The sequence below is a fragment of the Scyliorhinus torazame genome, chromosome 12, assembly GCF_047496885.1.
Source record: "Scyliorhinus torazame isolate Kashiwa2021f chromosome 12, sScyTor2.1, whole genome shotgun sequence".
NCBI lineage: Eukaryota > Metazoa > Chordata > Chondrichthyes > Carcharhiniformes > Scyliorhinidae > Scyliorhinus > Scyliorhinus torazame.
The window spans coordinates 2,674,846-2,696,704 of NC_092718.1; the positions used below are offsets into that span (position 1 = coordinate 2,674,846).

At 49.7% G+C, this 21,859-nt stretch overlaps 1 protein-coding gene across 7 annotated transcripts in view; it reads left to right on the forward strand.

The window, feature by feature from the left end:
- gabpb1 (GA binding protein transcription factor subunit beta 1) overlaps positions 1–21,859 on the forward strand; it is a 164,930-nt gene that overhangs the window by 60,082 nt on the left and 82,989 nt on the right. For 6 of the 7 annotated variants that reach the window (XM_072470279.1, XM_072470280.1, XM_072470282.1 and 3 more), the window contains 2 exons: positions 4,259–4,441; positions 18,903–19,018. In XM_072470279.1, coding sequence (XP_072326380.1) covers positions 4,259–4,441; positions 18,903–19,018 — 299 coding nt within the window. The remainder of the gene's footprint in view (positions 1–4,258; positions 4,442–18,902; positions 19,019–21,859) is intronic. The other variant, XM_072470278.1, reaches the window with a different exon arrangement.

Genomic DNA, 21,859 nt, shown 5'->3' on the forward strand with positions numbered 1-21,859 from the left:
TAAACAATAAGTAGTAACGAATATCTCAATCCCCATATCAACAACAACAATCCCATCCTCCCACCAAACCCCAAACAACTGCCTGCCTGTTAACATAGACAAATGACAAAAAGAAATAAGGAATCGTCCATAGTCACCATTAACACATAAGAGTCCCTCTCCTCCCAGCCATCCCCCCCGCCCATACACTAATGTTCGATGTTATCCAATTCTTGAACGTGCATAATCAATAATGCCCATGAATTGTAGAACCCCTCCATCCTTCCCTTCAGTTCAAACGTAACCTTCTCAAGAGTCAAGAATTCCAGCAGGTCGCCATGCCAGGTCAAGGGTGGAGAGGTTGCTCTCCATCCCAACAGGATCCCCCCTAGCAACCCCTCTACCTCAACCAGTGCCCGGGACCCTGCCAGCGCCCTGGACACCGCCAGACGCAACCACAAGAGCTGACATCTCCCATCGGATCCCAGGATCATCCAGCAGCAGCTGCCGACCGAGGAAGCGAGGGAAACGCAGCGTTCTGCAGGTTAGACTGAAGCAACGCGGTTTCAAAACCCCTCTCCCCAGCATACTCCTGGCAAACGTCCAAGCGATCGAAAACAAGCTGGATGAACTTAACGTCAGACTTACCTCTCAGAGGGAAGTAAGAGACTGCTGTGTGCTTTGTTTCACAGAGACATGGTCACCCCCGCCTCACCGGCTGTGCCATACAACCTGAAGGCTTCTCAATTCACCGGGCGGACCGCACGGCATCATCAGGCAAAGCAAAGGGTGGAGGGGTTTGCCTCCTCATCAACTCCTCCTGGTGCTTGGATGTGGCAACCATGGCGACCTACTGCTCCCAGACCTGGAATACCTGAACGTGAAGTGCCGCCCATATTATCTTCCACGTGAGTTCACTTCAGCCATTATCACAGCAGTCTACATCTCACCCCAGGCAGAAGTGAGGAAGGCGTTGGACGAACTATACACAGTTATAAACAACTACGAAACAGAACACCCGGAGGCCTTGTTCATCGTGGCCGGAGACTTCAACAAGGCCAACCTCAAGAGTGTATTGCCAAAATTCCACCAGCACATCTCCTGTCCCACCAGGGGAGACAACACTCTTGACCACTGCTACTCAAAAACCAAGGGAGCCTACCGTTCCATCCCCCGACCGCACTTTGGGAAATCAGACCATAAGACGGTGCTCCTTCTCCCAGCATACAAGCAGAAACTCAAGCGGGAGAATCCAGTTAAGAAGGTTGTGCAGTGCTGGTCCAAGGAGACGGAAGAGCTCTTAAGTGACTGCTTAGAGTCAGTGGACTGGTCCATATTTAAGAACTCAGCGACCAACTTATCGTATGCCACCACCGTCACAGACTTCATCAGCAAATGTGGGACGACTGCGTGCCAAAGAAAGCAGTACTTGCGTTCCCCAACCGGAAACCATGGCTCAATCGCGAGATTGACTCCCTACTGAAGGACAGATCTGAGGCGTTCAAGTCAGACGTCCCTGACCTATACAAGAAATCCAGGTACGACCTCCGCAAAGCCATCCGAGATGCCAAGAGAGAATATCAAACCAAGCTAGAGTCACAGACAGACTCTCGGCGGTTGTGGCAAGAACTGAACAACATAACGGGCTACAAAGCAAAGCCGAACAGTATCTCTGGCAGCAGTGCACCCCTCCCCGATGAATTCAATGCATTCTATGCTCGGTTCGAGCAGGTAACCAACAATCCGCTGTCGAGTGCCCCAGCAGCCCATAATTCACCCATACCCACCATCACAGCTTCCGAAGTCAGATTGGCCTTCCTGAAAGTGAACCCTCGGAAGGCGATGGGCCAGGACGGGACCCCTGGTCGTGCACTCAGAGCCTGCGCGGACCAGCTGGCAGAGGTATTCGTGGACATCTTTAACCAGTCCCTACTCCACTCTGAGGTCCCCACCTGCTTCAAGAAGACCACCATCATACGGGTACCAAAGAAGAACCAGGCAACGTGCCTCAATGACTACCATCCAGTGGCCCTGACTTCAGTCGTAATGAAGTCCTTCGAGAGGTTGATCATGAAGTGCATCACCTCCATTCTCCCAGAACGCCTTGATCCACTGCAATTCGCATACCGCTGCAACCGGTCCACTTCCGACGCCATTTCCCTGGCCCAACACTCATCCCTAGAGCATCTCGAAAACAAGGACTCCTACATCAGACTCCTATTTATTGACTACAGCTCCGCCTTCCACACCATAATCCCAGCCAAGCTCATATCAAAGCTCCAAAACCTAGGACTTGGCTCCCCACTCTGCAACTGGATCCTCGATTGTCTGACCAACGGACCACAATCAGTAAAAATGAACAACAACAACACCTCCACAATAGTCCTCAACACCGGCACCCCGCAAGGCTGCGTACAGTCCCCTACTCTATTCCCTGTACACACACGACTGCGTGGCAAAACTTGGTTCCAACTCCACCTACAAGTTTGCGGACGATACGACCATAGTGGTCCGGATCTCGAATAACGATGAGTCCGAATACAGGCGGGAGATAGAGAACCTAGTGGAGTGATGTAGCGACAACAATCTCTCTCTCAATGCCAGCAAAACTAAAGAGCTGGTAATTGACTTCAGGAAGCAAAGTACTGTACACACCCCTGTCAGCATCAACGGGGCCGAAGTGGAGATGGTTAGCAGTTTCAAATTCCTAGGGGTGCACATCTCCAAAAATCTGTCCTGGTCCACCCACGTCGACGCTACCACCAAGAAAGCACAACAGCGCCTATACTTCCTCAGGAAACTAAGGAAATTCGGCATGTCCACATTAACCCTTACCAACTTTTACAGATGTACCATAGAAAGCATCCTATCGGGCTGCATCACAGCCTGGTATGGCAACTGCTCGGCCCAGGACCGCAAGAAACTTCAGAGAGTCGTGAACACCGCCCAGTCCATCACACAAACCTGCCTCCCATCCATTGACTCCATCTATACCTCCTGCTGCCTGGGGAAAGTGGGCAGCATAATCAAAGACCCCTCCCACCCAGCTTACTCACTCTTCCAACTTCTTCCATCGGGCAGGAGATACAGAAGTCTGAGAACACGCACGAACAGACTCAAAAACAGCTTCTTCCCCACTGTCACCAGACTCCTAACTGACCCTCTTATGGACTGACCTCATTAACACTACACCCTGTATGCTTCACCCGATGCCAGTGCTTATGTAGTTACATTGATACCTTGTGTTGCCCTATTATGTATTTTCTTTTCTTCCCTTTTCTTCCCATGTACTTAATGATGTGTTGAGCTGCTCGCAGAAAAATACTTTTCACTGTACCTCGGTACACGTGACAATAAACAAATCCAATTCAATCCGCCTTCGGGCGATCAACGAGGAGAAGGCTACAGCATCTGCCTCCGCCCCCATTTCCAACCCTGGCTGGTCCAACACCCCGAAAATGGCCTCAGATGCTTCTTAATTGTTGTGACAGTACCTGCCTCCACCATCCTCTCAGGCAGCGCGTTCCATTTTTATACCACCCTCTGGGTAAAAAAATATTTCCTCAGGTCCCCCCTAAACCACTTGAGTTCTTCATCTAAACAAGTTCCTTCCAAGTTTTGTGTCAATGCTCTAAAATGTTAACCCTTAATGGAAAGAACATCTGTAATAATCAACATGTGAATGAATGTTGACATTTTTAATCAACTTGCCTCAAGCTCCTGATTTCAGTTTCTCTTAAAATCTGCACAATGATGGCAACTTGATGCACCTGCCTGTTGAAGGACTTGGCTAGGCCTCTTAATTCATTGGCACAGCACTTGTTTTTATACCACGCATGTAAAATTAACATTCTTGTCATATGCGATCAGAATTCCAGTCAATCCACAGGGGCTGGTTTAGCTCACTGGGCTAAATCGCTGGCTTTTAAAGCAGACCAAGGCAGGCCAGCAGCACAGTTCAATTCCTGTACCAGCCTCCCCGAACAGGCGCCGGAATGTGGCGACTAGGGGCTTTTCACAGTAACTTCATTGAAGCCTACTTGTGATAATAAGTGATTTTCATTTTTCATTTCATTTCTTTTCTACGCTTCCAGGTGAACGCTTTAGAGGAAAGATTGACTGGGAGCAGGTTATCCCAACAGCCGTTGGAATTTGGGGGAAAACTTGATCAAAATAATGGCTAGGTTCTGGTTATTGCTTTCTATGTCCTGAGGTTTGAAATGGAAAGCATATTTTCCAAAATTCAGGATTAAAAGAGAAATGTTAATTTTTACTTAAGCAGTTGCCACAGAAGAAGTAGTAAGTGCAGACTCGGTGGATAGTGCGATTCAACAAGTGGTCAGCAGTGGCGGTCAGCAGGTGATTACCATAGTAACTGATGACATTCAGCTTAGCAGCCTACGAGCAGCCAGTGATTGTGTGAATCAACCAATCATTGTCACTATGCAAGATGGACAACAAGGTACGGTGCAATTAATTGATAAAGTATTGATGTGAGTAAAGCTAATTGTGTTTATTCAGCATTTCCCAGTATTCTTTCTTTAGTTGTAGATGTACAGTAAATATTACAAAGCTGAACATTTCCAGATAATGGAACAGGTGTAGCACATTCATTTAAAAAAAATATATATTTTATTAGTAAAAAGAACAGCAACACACACAACAAAACACTCAACAACCTCACAATCCAGTTTGTGCAGATTCTACCCCATCCCCTGCGACAAAAATTGTCATGAACACCCACCATCATGTCTCAAAGCCACTCATTTTGACCGATGCATATGCACCCTATACCTTGAACTGAATCAATCTCATCCGTGTGAAAAAGGAGGTTGAATTCACCCTGCGCATTGCCTCACATCACAAACCCCAGTCTATTACCCCCCCAAACCCCTCCTCCCACTTGCTCTTCATCCCCCCCACTCCCAAAGCATTCCATATATCCCCAATCCTACACTCTCCTGATTCTTTGGGGAGCAGCTATTGCTCCAATAGGGTATATCCGCGGCAATCTGGGAAACGTCCTCCACTCCTTTCTTGCGAAGTCCCGCACCTGCTTGTGCTCCAATTCACTCCCCCTCGGCAACTCAAACCACTCCCGCAACTTGTCCAATCCTGCAAACTGCCTCTCCAGATGCAGGTTCCTCACCCTCTGCAGTTGGCACGGTAGCACAGTGGTTAGCACAATTGCTTCACAGCTCCAGGGTCCCAGGTTCGATTCCTGGTTTGGGTCACTGTCTGTGCGGAATCTGCACGTTCTCCCCGTGTCTACGTGGGTTTCCTCCGGGTGCTCCGGTTTACTCCCACAGTTCAGAGATGTGCAGGTTAGGTGAATTGGCCATGATAAATTGTCCTTGGTGTCCAAAATAAGTTAGGTGGGGTTACGGGGATGGGGTGGAGGTGTGGGCTTAAGTGGGGTGCTCTTTCCAAGGGCTGGTGCAGACTCGATGGGCCGAATGGCCTCCTAATGCACTGTAAAGTCTATGAGTCCCACCTCCTGTACATCCCATCCATCTACACTGGCTTAAGCCTATGGTTCCCTAACAGTGGCATCAACACCGACATCCCTCCAATTTAAAATGCCTCCTTAGCTGACTTCACACCCTGACTGTCGACTGTACCACCAGGCTCACCATTTACTTACCCGGAGCTAACGGCAGTGGCGCCATCACCATGACCCACAGACTGGATCTCCGATAGGACTCTTCTATATCCTTTTTTTTAAAAAACGCATTTTATTCAAACTTCTATCAAAGTAGGATACAGCAAATAAACACCCCGGGAAACATTCTTCCCAACAATCAACTATACAGTTTGTACAGATGTATCTCCTTTTTCATCCCCCCGCCCCCCCCCCCCCCCCCCCCCCTGCGATGAACAGCTCCTCAAACATGGTCACAAACATCCCCCACCCTTTCTCAAACTCCCCTGCTGAGCTCCTTAACTCATACTTTATCTTCTCTAACCGCAGGAAGTCGTACAGGTCACCCAACCAAGCTGTTACCCCCGGTGGCGATGCCAACCGCCACTCCAGAAAAATTTGTCACCGTGCAATCAGAGAGGCGAAGGCCAAGACATCGGCCTTCCTCCTCTCCATGAGCTCCGGCTTCCCTGAAACCCCAAATATCGCCACCAAAGGGTCCGGGTCCACTCCCTCCTCCACTATCCTGGCTTAGACCGTGAACACTCCCACCCAGAATCTTCCTAGTTTTTCACAACCCCAAACCATGTGCGCGTGATTCGCTGGCCCCCGCCCACACCTCTCACACTCATCTGCTACCCCCTGAAAGAACCCACTCATTCTCGCCCAAGTCATATGCAACCTGTGCACCACCTTAATCTGTATCCGGCTCATCCTTGCACAAGAGGAGGTCCCGTTTACCCTTCGCAGTGCCTCACTGCACACTCTCCAATTGATCTCCATTCCCAATTCAGCTTCCCATTTCTCCTCGATCTTCACCACCCGCTCGCCTCCCTGCTCACCCAGCCACTTCTATATATCCCCAATTAGGACTCTATATCCTAACCCACTCTGCCCCCTCACCCCCCACCATCACCTCACCTTCTCCACGTTCGCAGCCCAATAATGCGGCAGTTCGGAAGTCTCTAATACCCTTTCTGCCGGTGTAACAGGGCCCTCTTTACCCTCGGTACCTTCCCCCACCCATACAAACTCTGAGATCATGGTCTCCAATTTCTGAAATAAGGCCTTTGGGAGAAAGATCGGGAGGGTCTGGGAAACAAACATAAACCTTGGCAGCACATTAATTTTAACCCTCTCTGCCAGTGTCAGATGTAGCATGTCCCATCTCTTAAAATCCCTCCTAATCTCCTCCATCAACATTGTCAAATTCCACTTGTGCATCGTAGCCCATTCCCTTGTCACCTGAATACCTGAACCTTTCCCTAGCTACCTTAAACTGCAACACCCACGCCACGAACTTCTGGCCAAACACAAACCTACCCAAGATCTCAAATAAAATCCTCCACGCCCCCCAATTAACAGCCTCCTGATTTTACTGGAGAGATGCCTGCTCTTTACAAAACCCGTTTTGTCCTCTGCCACCACCTGTGCCACACACCCCTCCATTCTTCCCGCCACCAACTTAGCCAGCGCCATCATGTCTGTGTTAAAGAGCAGTATGGGCCTATATGACCCACACTCCACCGATCCGTCCCCTTCGAGAGTAACGTGATTGACGCCTGCGTCAGTGTCTCTGGCAGAATGCCCTTCTCCAGTGCCTCACTAAACACCCCAACATACCATACAAACTCTGTTGCAAATGCCTTCTAGAAATCCACGGGAAAGCCATTCAGCCCCAAGCCTTCCCAGACTTCATCCCCCTACTACTATCCATCACCTACCTCAGTCCCAGCCGCTCCTCCAATGCCTGCCTCCTCTCTTCCTCCAACCATGGAAACTCTAATCCATCCAGGAACCGTCCCATATCCCCTTCTTCTCCACCCAGCTCCGCCCTATATAACTTCTCGTAGTACCCCCAGAACGCCTCATTCATCTCCCCGACTCTGACACTATCTTCCCGCTCTCACCTTTAAAATTTCCTTGGGCGCAACCTGCCTCCTCAGCTGGTGGGCCAGCATGCGGCGCGCCTTCTCCCCATATTCATATTGAACCACTCTCGCCCCCTGTAGCTGCCCCACTATCCTTCCCGTCGTCAACTTATCAAATTGCCCCTGAAACCTCTTTCTCTCCATCAGCAACTCTTTTAGTGGGGGCCCCCGCATATCCCCTGGCAAACTCGACCATCTCGTCTAACAGCTATCCATACTCCTTCCACATCCTCCTGTCCCTGTGTGCCTTGAATCAGATCATATCCCTCCTGACCACCGCCTTCAATGCCTCTCAGAATGTGGTTGCCGACATCTCCCCTTTCTGATTGATTTCCACATACTCCCTGATCACTTATCTCACCTTTTCACAGAGCCCGTTATCCGCCAACAAATCCAAATGACCATAAGACATAGAATTAGGCCATTCGGCCCATCGACTCTGCTCCGCCATTCAATCATGGCTGATATAGTTTTCATCCCCATTTTCCTGCCTTCTCCCCATAACCACTGATCCCCTTATTAATCAAGAACCTATCTATCTCTGTCTTAAACACACTCAATGATTTGGCCTCCACAGCCTTCTGCGGTAAAGAGTTCCACAGATTCACCACCCTCTGGCTGAAGAAATTCCACCTCATCTCAGTTTTAAAGGATCGTCCCTTTAGTCTGAGATTGTGTCCTCTGCTTCTCGTTTTTCCCACAAGTGGAAACGTCCTCCCCACGTCCACTCTATCCAGGCCTCGCAGTATCCTGTAAGTTTTAATAAGATCTCTCTTCCCCCCCCCCCCAATCCTTCTAAATTCCAACAAGTACAGACCCAGAGTCCTCAACCGTTCCTCATACGACAAGCTCTTCATTCCAGGGATCATTCTTGTGACCCTCCTCTGGACCCTTTCCAAGGCCAGCAGATGTTTCCTTAGATACGGGGCCCAAAACTGCTCACAATGCACCAAATGGGGTCTGACCAGAGCCTTATACAGCCTGAGAAGTACAACCCTGGTGTATTCTAGCCCTCTTGACAAAAGGGATTATTGCAGTTGCCTTCCTAACTGACGACTGAACCTGCACGTTAACCTTAAGAGAATCGTGAGCAAGGACTCCCAAGGAGACATTTCTTCACACAAAGATTACCACAGGAAGTAGTTGATTCTGAAACTTTGAATATATTCAAGAGGCGGCTGGATATAACACTTGGGGAGAATGGGATCAAAGGCTATGGGGAGAAAGCAGGATTAGGCTTTGAGTTGGATGATCAGCCATGATCGTGATGAATGGCGGAGCAGGCTCGAAGGGCCAAAAGGCCTCCTCCTGCTCCTATCTTCTATGTATGTATCTGTGTAAGTCCCTTTGTGCTTCTGATTTCCTAAGCATTTCCCCACTCAGAAAATAGTCTATGCCTAAATTCCTCCTTCCAAAGTGCATAACCTCACACTTTTCCACATTGTATTTCATCTGCCAATTCATTGCCCACTCTCCTAGCCTGTCCAAATCCTTCTGCAGCCCCCTTGCTTCCTCAATATTACCTGTCCCTCTACAGTATCAGCTGCAAACTTAGCAACATTGCCTTCAGTTCCTTCTTCAAGATCATTAATGTATATTGTAATAAGTTGTGGTCCCAGCACAGACCCCTGCGGCACACCACAAGTCACCAGCTACCATCCTGAAAAGATGCCTTTATCCCCACCCTCTGCCTTCTGTCAGACAGCCTATCCTCTATCCATGCCAGGATCTTACCCTCAATACCGTGGGCTCTTAATTTATTTAACAATCTCCAATGCAGCACCTTGTCAAGGCCTTCTGGAAATCAAAATAAATCACGTCCACTGGTTCTCCTTTGTCTAACTTCCTTGTTACTTGCTCAAAGAAATCTAATAGATTTGTCCGAAGCCGTGCTGACTCAGTCCTATTTTACCATGCACTTCCAAGTACTCCGCGGTCTCATCTTTTTTTTAATAAATATTTTATTGAAAATTTTTGGTCAACCAACACAGTACATTGTGCATCCTTTACACAATATTATAACAACACAAATAACAATGACCTATTTTATAAACAAAAAATGAATAAATAATAAATAACAAAAATGAAAACTAACCCTAATTGGCAACTGCCTTGTCACAAGTAACACTCTCCAAAAATATAATTTAACAGTCCAATATATAATTATCTGTAGCAACGACCTATACATACTATACAGTATATAGCAACAACCCTGAGAGTCCTTCTGGTTCCTCCTCCCCCCCCCCCCCCCCCCCCCCCCGATCCTGGGCTGCTGCTGCTGCCTTCTTTTTTCCATTCCATCTATCTTTCTGCGAGGTATTCGACGAACGGTTGCCACCGCCTGGTGAACCCTTGAGCCGACCCCCTTAGAACAAACTTAATCCGCTCTAGCTTTATAAACCCTGCCATGTCATTTATCCAGGTCTCCACCCCCGGGGGCTTGGCTTCTTTCCACATTAACAATATCCTGCGCCGGGCTACTAGGGACGCAAAGGCCAAAACATCGGCCTCTCTCGCCTCCTGCGCTCCCGGCTCTTGTGCAACCCCAAATATAGCCAACCCCCAGCTTGGTTCGACCCGGACCCCACTACTTTTGAAAGCACCTTTGTCACCCCCATCCAAAACCCCTGTAGTGCCGGGCATGACCAAAACATATGGGTATGATTCGCTGGGCTTCTCGAGCACCTCGCACACCTATCCTCCACCCCAAAAAATTTACTGAGCCGTGCTCCAGTCATATGCGCCCTGTGTAACACCTTAAATTGAATCAGGCTTAGCCTGGCACACGAGGACGACGAGTTTACCCTGCATAGGGCATCTGCCCACAGCCCCTCCTCGATCTCCTCCCCCAGCTCTTCTTCCCATTTCCCTTTTAGTTCATCTACCATAGTCTCCCCTTCGTCCCTCATTTCCCTATATATATCTGACACCTTACCATCCCCCACCCATGTCTTTGAGATCACTCTGTCCTGCACCTCTTGTGTCGGGAGCTGCGGGAATTCCCTCACCTGTTGCCTCACAAAAGCCCTCAGTTGCATATACCTGAATGCATTCCCTTGGGGCAACCCATATTTCTCGGTCAGCGCTCCCAGACTCGCGAACTTCCCATCCACAAACAGATCTTTCAGTTGCGTTATTCCTGCTCTTTGCCACATTCCATATCCCCCATCCATTCCCCCCGGGGCAAACCTATGGTTGTTTCTTATCGGGGACCCCCCCAAGGCTCCAGTCTTTCCCCTATGCCGTCTCCACTGTCCCCAAATCTTCAGTGTAGCCACCACCACCGGGCTTGTGGTGTAGTTCCTCGGTGAGAACGGCAATGGGGCTGTCACCATAGCCTGTAGGCTAGTCCCCCTACAGGACGCCCTCTCTAATCTCTTCCACGCCGCTCCCTCCTCCTCTCCCATCCACTTACTCACCATTGAAATATTAGCGGCCCAATAATACTCACTTAGGCTCGGTAGTGCCAGCCCCCCCTATCCCTGCTACGCTGTAAGAATCCCTTCCTCACTCTCGGGGTCTTCCCGGCCCACACAAAACCCATGATGCTCTTTTCAATCCTTTTTTTAAAAAAAAGCCTTCGTGATCACCACCGGGAGGCACTGAAACACAAAGAGGAATCTTGGGAGGACCACCATCTTAACCGCCTGCACCCTCCCTGCCAGTGACAGGGATATCATATCCCATCTCTTGAAATCCTCCTCCATTTGTTCCACCAACCGCGTTAAATTTAACCTATGCAATGTGCCCCAATTCTTGGCTATCTGGATCCCCAGGTAACGAAAGTCCCTTGTTACCTTCCTCAACGGTAGGTCCTCTATTTCTCTACTCTGCTCCCCTGGATGCACCACAAACAACTCACTTTTTCCCATGTTCAATTTATACCCTGAAAAATCCCCAAACTCCCCAAGTATCCGCATTATTTCTGGCATCCCCTCCGCCGGGTCTGCCACGTATAGTAGCAAATCGTCCGCATACAAAGATACCCGGTGTTCTTCTCCTCCTCTAAGTACTCCCCTCCACTTCTTGGAACCCCTCAACGCTATCGCCAGGGGCTCAATCGCCAGTGCAAACAATAATGGGGACAGAGGGCATCCCTGCCTTGTTCCTCTATGGAGCCGAAAATATGCAGATCCCTGTCCATTCGTGACCACGCTCGCCATCGGGGCCCTATACAACAGCTGCACCCATCTAACATACCCCTCTCCAAAACCAAATCTCCTCAACACCTCCCACAGATAATCCCACTCCACTCTATCAAATGCTTTCTCGGCATCCATCGCCACTACTATCTCCGTTTCCCCCTCTGGTGGGGCCATCATCATTACCCCTAACAGCCTCCGTATATTCGTGTTCAGCTGTCTCCCCTTCACAAACCCAGTTTGGTCCTCGTGGACCACCCCCGGGACACATTCCTCTATTCTCATTGCCATTACCTTGGCCAGGATCTTGGCATCTACATTTAGGAGGGAAATAGGTCTATAGGACCCGCATTGTAGCGGGTCCTTTTCCTTCTTTAAGAGAAGCGATATCGTTGCTTCAGACATAGTCGGGGGCAGTTGTCCCCTTTCCTTTGCCTCATTAAAGGTCCTCGTCAATACCGGGGCGAGCAAGTCCACATATTTTCTATAGAATTCGACTGGGAATCCATCCGGTCCCGGGGCCTTTCCCGCCTGCATGCTCCTAATTCCTTTCACCACTTCTTCTACCTCGATCTGTGCTCCCAGTCCCACCCCTTCCTGCTCTTCCACCTTGGGAAATTCCAGCCGATCCAAGAAGCCCATCATTCTCTCCCTCCCATCCGGGGGTTGAGCTTCATATAATTTTTTATAAAATGTCTTGAACACTCCATTCACTCTCTCCGCTCCCCGCTCCATCTCTCCTTCCTCATCCCTCACTCCCCCTATTTCCCTCGCTGCTCCCCTTTTCCTCAATTGGTGTGCCAGCAACCTGCTCGCCTTCTCCCCATATTCGTACTGTGCACCCTGTGCCTTCCTCCATTGTGCCTCTGCAGTGCCCGTAGTCAGCAAGTCAAATTCTACATGTAGCCTTTGCCTTTCCCTGTACAGTCCCTCCTCCGGTGCTTCCGCATATTGTCTGTCCATCCTCAAAAGTTCTTGCAGCAACCGCTCCCGTTCCTTACTCTCCTGCTTCCCTTTATGTGCCCTTATTGATATCAGCTCCCCTCTAACCACCGCCTTCAACGCCTCCCAGACCACTCCCACCTGGACCTCCCCATTATCATTGAGTTCCAAGTACTTTTCAATGCACCCCCTCACACTTAGACACACCCCCTCATCTGCCATTAGTCCCATGTCCATTCTCCATGGTGGGCGCCCTCCTGTTTCCTCCCCTATCTCCAAGTCTACCCAGTGTGGAGCGTGATCCGAAATGGCTATAGCCGTATACTCCGTTCCCCTCACCTTCGGGATCAACGCCCTTCCCAGCACAAAAAAGTCTATTCGCGAGTAGACTTTATGGACATAGGAGAAAAACGAGAACTCCTTACTCCTAGGTCTGCTAAATCTCCACTGGTCTACACCTCCCATCTGCTCCATAAAATCTTTAAGTACCTTGGCTGCTGCCGGCCTCCTTCCAGTCCTGGACTTCGACCTGTCCAGCCCTGGTTCCAACACCGTATTAAAATCTCCCCCCCATTATCAGCTTTCCCATCTCTAGGTCCGGAATGCATCCTAGCATCCGCCTCATAAAATTGGCATCATCCCAGTTCGGGGCATATACGTTTACCAAAACCACCGTCTCCCCCTGTAGTTTGCCACTCACCATCACGTATCTGCCCCCGTTATCCGCCACTATAGTCTTTGCCTCGAACATTACCCGCTTCCCCACTAATATAGCCACCCCTCTGTTTTTCGCATCTCGCCCCGAATGGAACACCTGCCCCACCCATCCTTTGCGTAGCCTAACCTGGTCTATCAGTTTCAGGTGCGTTTCCTGTAACATAACCACATCTGCCTTAAGTTTCTTAAGGTGTGCGAGTACCCGTGCCCTCTTTATCGGCCCGTTCAGCCCTCTCACGTTCCACGTGATCAGCCGGGTTGGGGGGCTTCCTACCCCCCCCTTGTCGATTAGCCATCCCCTTTTTCCAGCTCCTCACCCGGTTCCCACGCAGCTGTATCTCCCCCAGGCGGTGCCCCCCCCCCCCCTTCCCATACCAGCTCCCCCCTCTCCCCAGCAGCAGCAACCCAGTAATACCCCCCTCCCACCCCCCCCGCTAGATCCCCCGCTAGCGTAATTACTCCCCCCATGTTGCTCCCAGAAGTCAGCAAACTCTGGCCGACCTCGGCTTCCCCCCGTGACCTCGGCTCGCACCGTGCGACGCCCCCTCCTTCCTGCTTCTCTATTCCCGCCATGATTATCATAGCGCGGGAACCAAGCCCGCGCTTCTCCCTTGGCCCCGCCCCCCAATGGCCAACGCCCCATCTCCTCCACCTCCCCTCCTCCCCCCATCACCACCTGTGGAAGAGAGAAAAGTTACCACATCGCAGGATTAGTACATAAAACTCCTCTTTCCCCCCTTTTTAACCCCCCTCTTCGCCCCCCACATTCGCCCCACCAGTTTGTTCAAACGTTCTTTTTAATAACCCGCTCATTCCAGTTTTTCTTCCACGATAAAAGTCCACGCTTCATCCGCCATCTCAAAGTAGTGGTGCCTCCCTCGATATGTGACCCACAGTCTTGCCGGTTGCAGCATTCCAAATTTTATCTTCTTTTTATGAAGCACCGCCTTGGCCCGATTAAAGCTCGCCCTCCTTCTCGCCACCTCCGCACTCCAGTCTTGATAAACGCGGATCACCGCGTTCTCCCATTTACTGCTCCGAGTTTTCTTTGCCCATCTAAGGACCATTTCTCTATCCTTAAAACGGAGGAATCTCACCACTATGGCTCTGGGAATTTCTCCTGCTCCCGGTCCTCGCGCCATCACTCGGTATGCTCCCTCCACCTCCAACGGACCCGCAGGGGCCTCCGCTCCCATTAACGAGTGCAGCATCGTGCTCACATATGCCCCGACATCCGCTCCCTCCGCACCTTCAGGAAGACCAAGAATCCTCAGGTTGTTCCTCCTTGCGTTGTTCTCCAGTGCCTCCAACCTTTCCACACATCGTTTCTGATGTGCCTCATGCGTCTCCGTCTTCACCACCAGGCCCTGTATGTCGTCCTCATTCTCGGCTGCCTTTGCCTTCACGACCCGAAGCTCCCGCTCCTGGGTCTTTTGTTCCTCCTTTAGCCCTTCGATCGCCTGTAGTATCGGGGCCAACAGCTCTTTCTTCATTTCCTTTTTGATCTCTTCCACACAGCATTTCAAGAACTCTTGTTGTTCAGGGCCCCATGTTAAACTGCCACCTTCCGACGCCATCTTGGTTTTTGCTTGCCTTCCTTGCCGCTGTTCTAAAGGATCCACTGCAATCCGGCCACTTTCTCCTCCTTTTTTCATCCGTATCCAGGGGGGATTCCCTTCTGGTTTACCGCACAGTGTTTTTAGCCGTCAAAATTGCCGTTGGGGCTCCTATCAAGAGCCCAAAAGTCCGTTTCACCGGGAGCTGCCGAAACGTGCGACTCAGCTGGTGATCGCCGTACCCGGAAGTCCCCGCGGTCTCATCTTTAATAACGGACTCTAAAATCTTGCCAATGACTGAAGTCAGGCTAACCGGCCAATAATTTCCTGTCTTCTGCCTCACTCCCTTTTTAAATAGTGGTCTTACATTTGCCACTTTCCAGTCCTTTGGGATCCTTCCTGCCTCCAGTGATTCCTGAAAGATCATCACCAATGCCTCCACAATCTCCTCAGCTATCTCTTTTAGAACCCTGGGGTGTAACCCACCCGCTCCAGGTGATTTATCCACCTTCACACCTTTCAGTTTCCCCAGAACCTTCTCCTTCGTGATGGCCACTGCACTCACCTCTGCCCCCTGATTCTCCTGGAGCTCCGGCACCCCACTGGTGTCTTCCACCATGAAGAATGATGCAAAGTAACTATTCAGTTCGTCTGCCATTTCTTTGTTTCATATTATTACTCCTCCAGCCACATTTTCCAGTGGTCTAATGTCTATTTTTGCCTCTCTCTTACCTTTTATATATTGAAAACTCTTCCTATCTTCTTTTATATCACTAGCCAGCTTCCCCTCATATTTCATCTTCTCTCCCCTTATTGCTTTTTTAGTTGTCCTCGGCTCACTTTTAAAGGATTCCCAATCCTCTGGCTTCCCACTAATACTCGCCACTTTGTATGCTTTTTCTTTTTCTTTTATGCTGTCCTTGACTTCCCTCCTCACCATGGATGCCTTGTCCCTCCCCTTAGCATGCTTCCTCCTTGGGATGAATTTCTGCTATGTCTCCCGAATAACCCCCAATAAACTCCTTCCATTGCTGTCCCATTGCTGTTCCACTGTCTTCCCTGCTAGGCTCCTTTTCCAATCAACTCTGACCAGCTCCTCCCTCATCTCTTTGTAGTTGCCCTTATTTAATTGCAATACCGTTACATCTGATTGTAGCTTCTCCCTCTCAAACTGTAGTGTAAATTGTATCATATTGTGGTCACTGCTCCCTAAGGGTTCCTTCACCTTAAATTCCCTATTCAAGTCTGCCTCATTACACATCACCAAATCCAGAATTGCCTGTTCCCTAGTGGAGTCTACCACAAGCTGCTCCAAAGGAACATCTCTTAAACAGTCCACAAATTCCTTTTCTTGGGATCCACTACCAACCTGATTTTCCCAGTTCACCTGCATATTGAAGTCCCCCATGATTATTGTGATATTGCCTTGTTTACATGCTTTGTCTATCTAGTTCAAATCCTCCCGAGTGACACGAGCAAACCTCCCAGCCAGGATATTGGTCACCCTCCAGTTTAGATGCAGCCCGTCCTTCTTGTTCAGGTCGCACCTGCCCCGGAACAGATCCCAATTGTCCAGAAATCTGAAACCCTCCCTCCTACACCACTGGTTTAGCTGCACTCTCCTCCTATTTCTAGCCTCACTGGCATGTCACACAGGGAGTAATCCTGAGATTACAACCCTAGAGGTCCTGCTTTTTAACTTACTGCCAACTCCCTGAACTCCTTCTTCAGGACCTCATCACTCTTCCTGCCTATGTCGTTAGTACCTCTGTGTACTACCTCTGGCTGTTCACCCTCCCCCTTCAGGATGTCATGTGTTCGTTCGGAGACATCCTTGACCCTGGCACCAGGGAGGCAACACACCATCCTGGAGCCTCTTTCACTTCTACAGAAGCGCCTATCTGTTTCCCTTACTATAGAGTCCCCTATAAGTATCGCTCTCCTGCACTTTGCCCTCCCCTGCTGAGCATCACCCATCTGTAGCCTGCACCTTGGGTGTGACCACGTCTCTATAACTCCTATCTATGACGCTTTCCGCCACCTGCATGCTTCCTAAGTGCATCCAACTGCTGCTCCAACCGAACCAGGCGGTCTGTGAGGAGCTGCCATTGGTTACACTTCCTGCAGACGTTGTCGACTGGAACGCTGGAAGCGTCACAGATCTCCCATATCTCACAGTTAGAGTACTGCACCCCGCTGAGTGACATTTATGCACTGGTTAATTAATTCAAAATAAATTGTTATTAGATTCAGTTACAATTAACTATATGGCCCTGACGCTAGATTTCTACTCCAGTCTCCATCCCGGCTTCTGCACCTGCCCCTCGCTGAGCCTCCAGCCAATGCGACACGTGACTGGACATTACAATTCCTGCACACTCTGCCCCTACCAGCTCTACAACACCACCTGGCTGACCACAAAGAAAACAATTCTCAAGTGCACCAATATCGGTGTGAGAAGGGGTACACATTAACTAGCACCACTGGCACCCCCTCCAGCACCCCCGCTTGCTATCACGTATCTTTCCACCCGGTCCCGTACTTCCTTGGCCCCCACAAATCCCGTTCTTTTATTCAACAAAATGGCCACTCCCTGCATCTTTGAGTCAAACCCCGAGCGGAATACCTGTTCCACCCACCCTTTCCTCAACCTAACCTGGTCCTTCACTCGGCGGTGGGTGTTCTGTAAGAAGATCACGTCTGCCCTGAAACTCCTCAGGTACGCAAAAACCCGAGACCTCTTAACCATCCTGTTTAACCCCCAGACATTCCACGCTACAATTCTTGCCAAAGGTTTATGCCTTCACTCCTCTCTACCGTCCACCATCACCCCCCTCCGGCTCTGCCCCCTCTAATACCACGCTAAATCGGGCCCATCCAAGATGGCCCCCTGCTTCGTCCGCACGCGGTGCACGCGCATACACACATGTACACACACATACATACATACACAAACACGCACACACACACATACACACACACACACCACATCCACCTTCGGTACCACACCACCTTGCTAAATCCTGGGCACCTCTTCCCCAGCTCCGCACCGATATCCTGACATATTCGGATACAGTTCTCCTCCCATTCGCAGTCTTGCTTCTCCCTGGCCCATCGGAGGACCTTTTCCCTCTCCGTGAATTCGTGCATCTGCTCAATCGCTGCCCATGGCGGTTCCACAGCTCTCTGCCATAAACACCTCTGGGCCCTTGTCCTGCACTTGTCCGGCCAACATCTTTGACACACATTTTGTGGCGCTCGTTCCTTCCACACCTTCTGGCAGCTCCACAGTCCGCAGGTTCTGTCTCCTTGACCTGTTTTCTTGCTCCTCCACCTTCACCCTCAGCGACTTCCCCAGGACTCCCGCATCCAGGGACACGATCCTGTTTCTCTGGTCAGACACCACCTCTCGTATCGTCGCCGCTTGTGCCTCAAGGCACTTCTCCACTCGGTCCTTTGACCCTCGCAGAGGTGCTACTGCTCCCTTGATGGCTTTTAACCAGTCCCCATGCATCTCCCTCCTCTGCTGTCAAAATTCATCTTTGATGAAGGTCACCAACTGTTCCATCCGGGTCTTTCCCACTGGCGACGACCCTTCCCCCTCCGCCATTTTCACAATAGTTGCTGTGCCACAGGTCCCTTCCAGTTTTTTGCCAGATCTGGTAGCCGGTAGACATACCAATTTTGGGAGAGAACTTCTCCTATATTTCTGCTGGAGCTCCCCCACTTCAGGTTATAAGGTGCCCAAACCAACACCTTCGAACCAGAGCTGCCCTGTGCATGACCTATCACTCCATGGCCACCACCAGAGGTCCAGGTGCAGCACATTCATTGTTACGCACTGAATTAGAGTGTGCTGTACATTGTCTCGCTACACTTCCTGACATCAAACATGAATATGTTTTAATGTTGTTAACGTGAATTTTGTTAGAGATGACCTTGCACATTAAATACTATCTTGTTTATGGCCCATCAACCTTCTTCTGTGTTCTAGTTTTGACTGTTCCAGCAACTGACATTGCTGAAGAGACCGTGGTTACGGAGGAACCATTGATGAAGAGACACTGTGTGGAGGTCATTGAAAATCACGCAGAAACCACAGAAATTGAGGTAAATTCACAAAAGATGGCACTTTCAGGAAGAACCGTTATCTTGACTAAAATCCTGGATAAGGCCAGATTTGTTCTGTAGCTATTTTGTTTGTTAATTATCTGAAGCACTCAAACGGCTGGTTCTTTTCCCAGTATCTCATGGTGCCATATTGGCTGGAATGTGATCACTGTTGTTACAGACACCGCTTTCCTCCAACAATCATTTACTTCACAACAAAGACTCATTTCAATATTGCCTTAAATACCTGCCACCAATAACATTCCTTCAGTGTTAGCTAATGATTAGAAACTGTTAATTGTTGTCTTGCCCATCAAAACGTGTGGTAACAAATAACAGAAACTGTAATCTCTGGAAAAGTTGTGTTGACGGGAACACATTTACAGATACAGAGCCCATACAAAACAGGCACAGTCCTGTATATTTCTTGGATTGCGTGAAGAGATTTTGGGCAAACAAAGAGCCAAGACTCTCAGTATCATGGCCTCTAACTATGAAGTAATTCCCATAAAACTCCCTTCGTATCTGTGATTAAATTGCTGCATGATGTGAACAGGATTCTGAAAAGAGCGGCAATTTCTCTTGTATTCAGAGTGTTTGATTCGGACCACTAAGATTCTGAAGCTCCTGGGGAAGCCAAGAGAGGTTGCTGGAGATGGAGCAGAGCAGAACTAGCTGTGTTTGAAGTTCTGGAGTCGGTTAATTACAGTACAATATTTTGGGTGGGCTCCCAGTGAGTGGGGTGAAGAGTTCATTGGCTGCAGTCGGTTCCAGAACTAACAGCAGACTTTTTTAAAGCCGCACCTTCTAGTTTTAGAAATTGTTAGTTGTTTGATGGCAGCTTCTGGAATTGAAGAATTGCATTTCCGTAACAGTGAATGACAGTATCTTACAGATTTTTGGCCTCCAGCTGGTGGCAGAATGTAAATTCGGGAAATTCCACTCCCACCATGCCCTGTGAAGGTACTTGATGTCAGCTTCATGCCTCCCTGACTGTGTGTCTGAGATTCGGAGTTCAGCAATATAGACAATCCAACCGATGAACCATGTCACAATGTGAGCCATATTAAAATTCAGCTCTTCGATTGATCTCTGCCAGGTGCACAATTGCCACTTCACCCCTTTAAACTGAGAATTTTTAGGAGTTGGAAACGCTAATTGTGCCCCCAACAAACCTATTCATTTTTTTATCGAACATAAAATCTTTTTTAAAATTATAATCTTTATTGTCACGTAGTAGGCTTACATTAACACTGAAATGAAGTTACTGTGAAAATCCCCTCGTCGCCACATTCCGGCGCCTGTCCTGGTACACAGAGGGAGAATTCAGAATGTCCAAATTACCTAACGAGCACGTCTTTCGGGACTTGTGGGAGGAAACCGGAGCACCCGGAGGAAATCCACGCAAACACTGGGAGAACGTGCAGACTCCGCACAGAGTGACCCAGGCCGGGAATCGAATCTGGGAACCTGGTGCTGTGAAGCAACGGTGCTAACCAGTGTGCTATGGTGTCGCCCATTTTACAACATGATGGAGATAGAACTGCCTATGCCTGCAATTCCAGCTGAATGTGTTCATTCAGCAAGGTACCCACATTCAGTACCTTCAGCCCACTGATGGCTGTCTTGTAGATTTTGGCCTATTTTATTGCTAAATTGTCTAATTCTATGTAGTCGTGCATTCAAGATGTCAGTGTTTAGCCTTTTACACGTACATAAAAAGCAAGAGGGTAGCCAGGGAAAGGGTTGGCCCACTGAAGGACAGGGGAGGGAATCTATGTGTGGAGCCAGAGGAAATGGGTGACGTACGAAATGAATAATTTGCATCAGTATTCACCAAAGAGAAATAATTGGTAGATGTTGAGTCTGGAGAAGGGTGTGTAGATAGCCTGGGTCACATTGAGATCCAAAAAGACGAGGTGTTGGGCGTCTTGAAAAATATTAAGGTGGATAAGTCCCCAGGGCCTGATGGGATCTACCCCAGAATACTGAAGGAGGCAAGAGAGGAAATTGCTGAGGCCATGACAGAAATCTTGGGATCCTCACTGTCTTCAGGTGATGGCCCGGAGGACTGGAGAATAGGCAATGTTGTTCCTTTGTTTAAGAAGGGTAGCAAGGATAATCCAGGGAACTGCAGGCCGGTGAGCTCTGACTCGCAGCTCCTGCGCTTTTTAAATCTCCCGGCTCACTCAGCACCCGCGCTGTTTTCACTGTCCGGGCTCACTCAGCTCCCGCGCTATTTTCAATGTCCCGGCTCACTCAGCTCTCGCGCTGTTTTCAATGTCCCGGCTCACTCACCACTCGCGCTGTTTTCAATGTCCCGGCTCACTCACCTCTCGCGATGTTTTCACAGTCCCGGCTCACTCCGTTCCTGCGCTGTTTTCACTGTCCCGGCTCACTCACCTCCCGCGCTGTTTTCACTGTCCCGGCTCACTCAGCTCCCGCGCGTTTTCACTGTCCCGGCTCACTCACCTCCAGCGCTGTTTTCAATTTCCCGGCTCACTCACCTCCCACGCTGTTTTCACTGTCCCGGCTCACTCACCTCCGGCGCTGTTTTAAATTTCCCGGCTCACTCACCTCCCGCGCTGTTTTCACTGTCCCTGCTCACTCAGCTCCCGCGCTGTTTTCACTGTCCCGGCTCACTCAGCTCCCGCGCTGTTTTCACTGTCCCGGCTCACTCAGCTCCGGCGCAGTTTTCAATGTCCCGGCTCACTCAGCTCTCGCGCTGTTTTCAATGTCCCGGCTCACTCCGCTCCCGCGCTGTTTTCACTGTCCCGGCTCACTCACCTCTCGCGCTGTTTTCACTGTCTCGGCTCACTCCGCTCTCGCGCTGTTTTCACT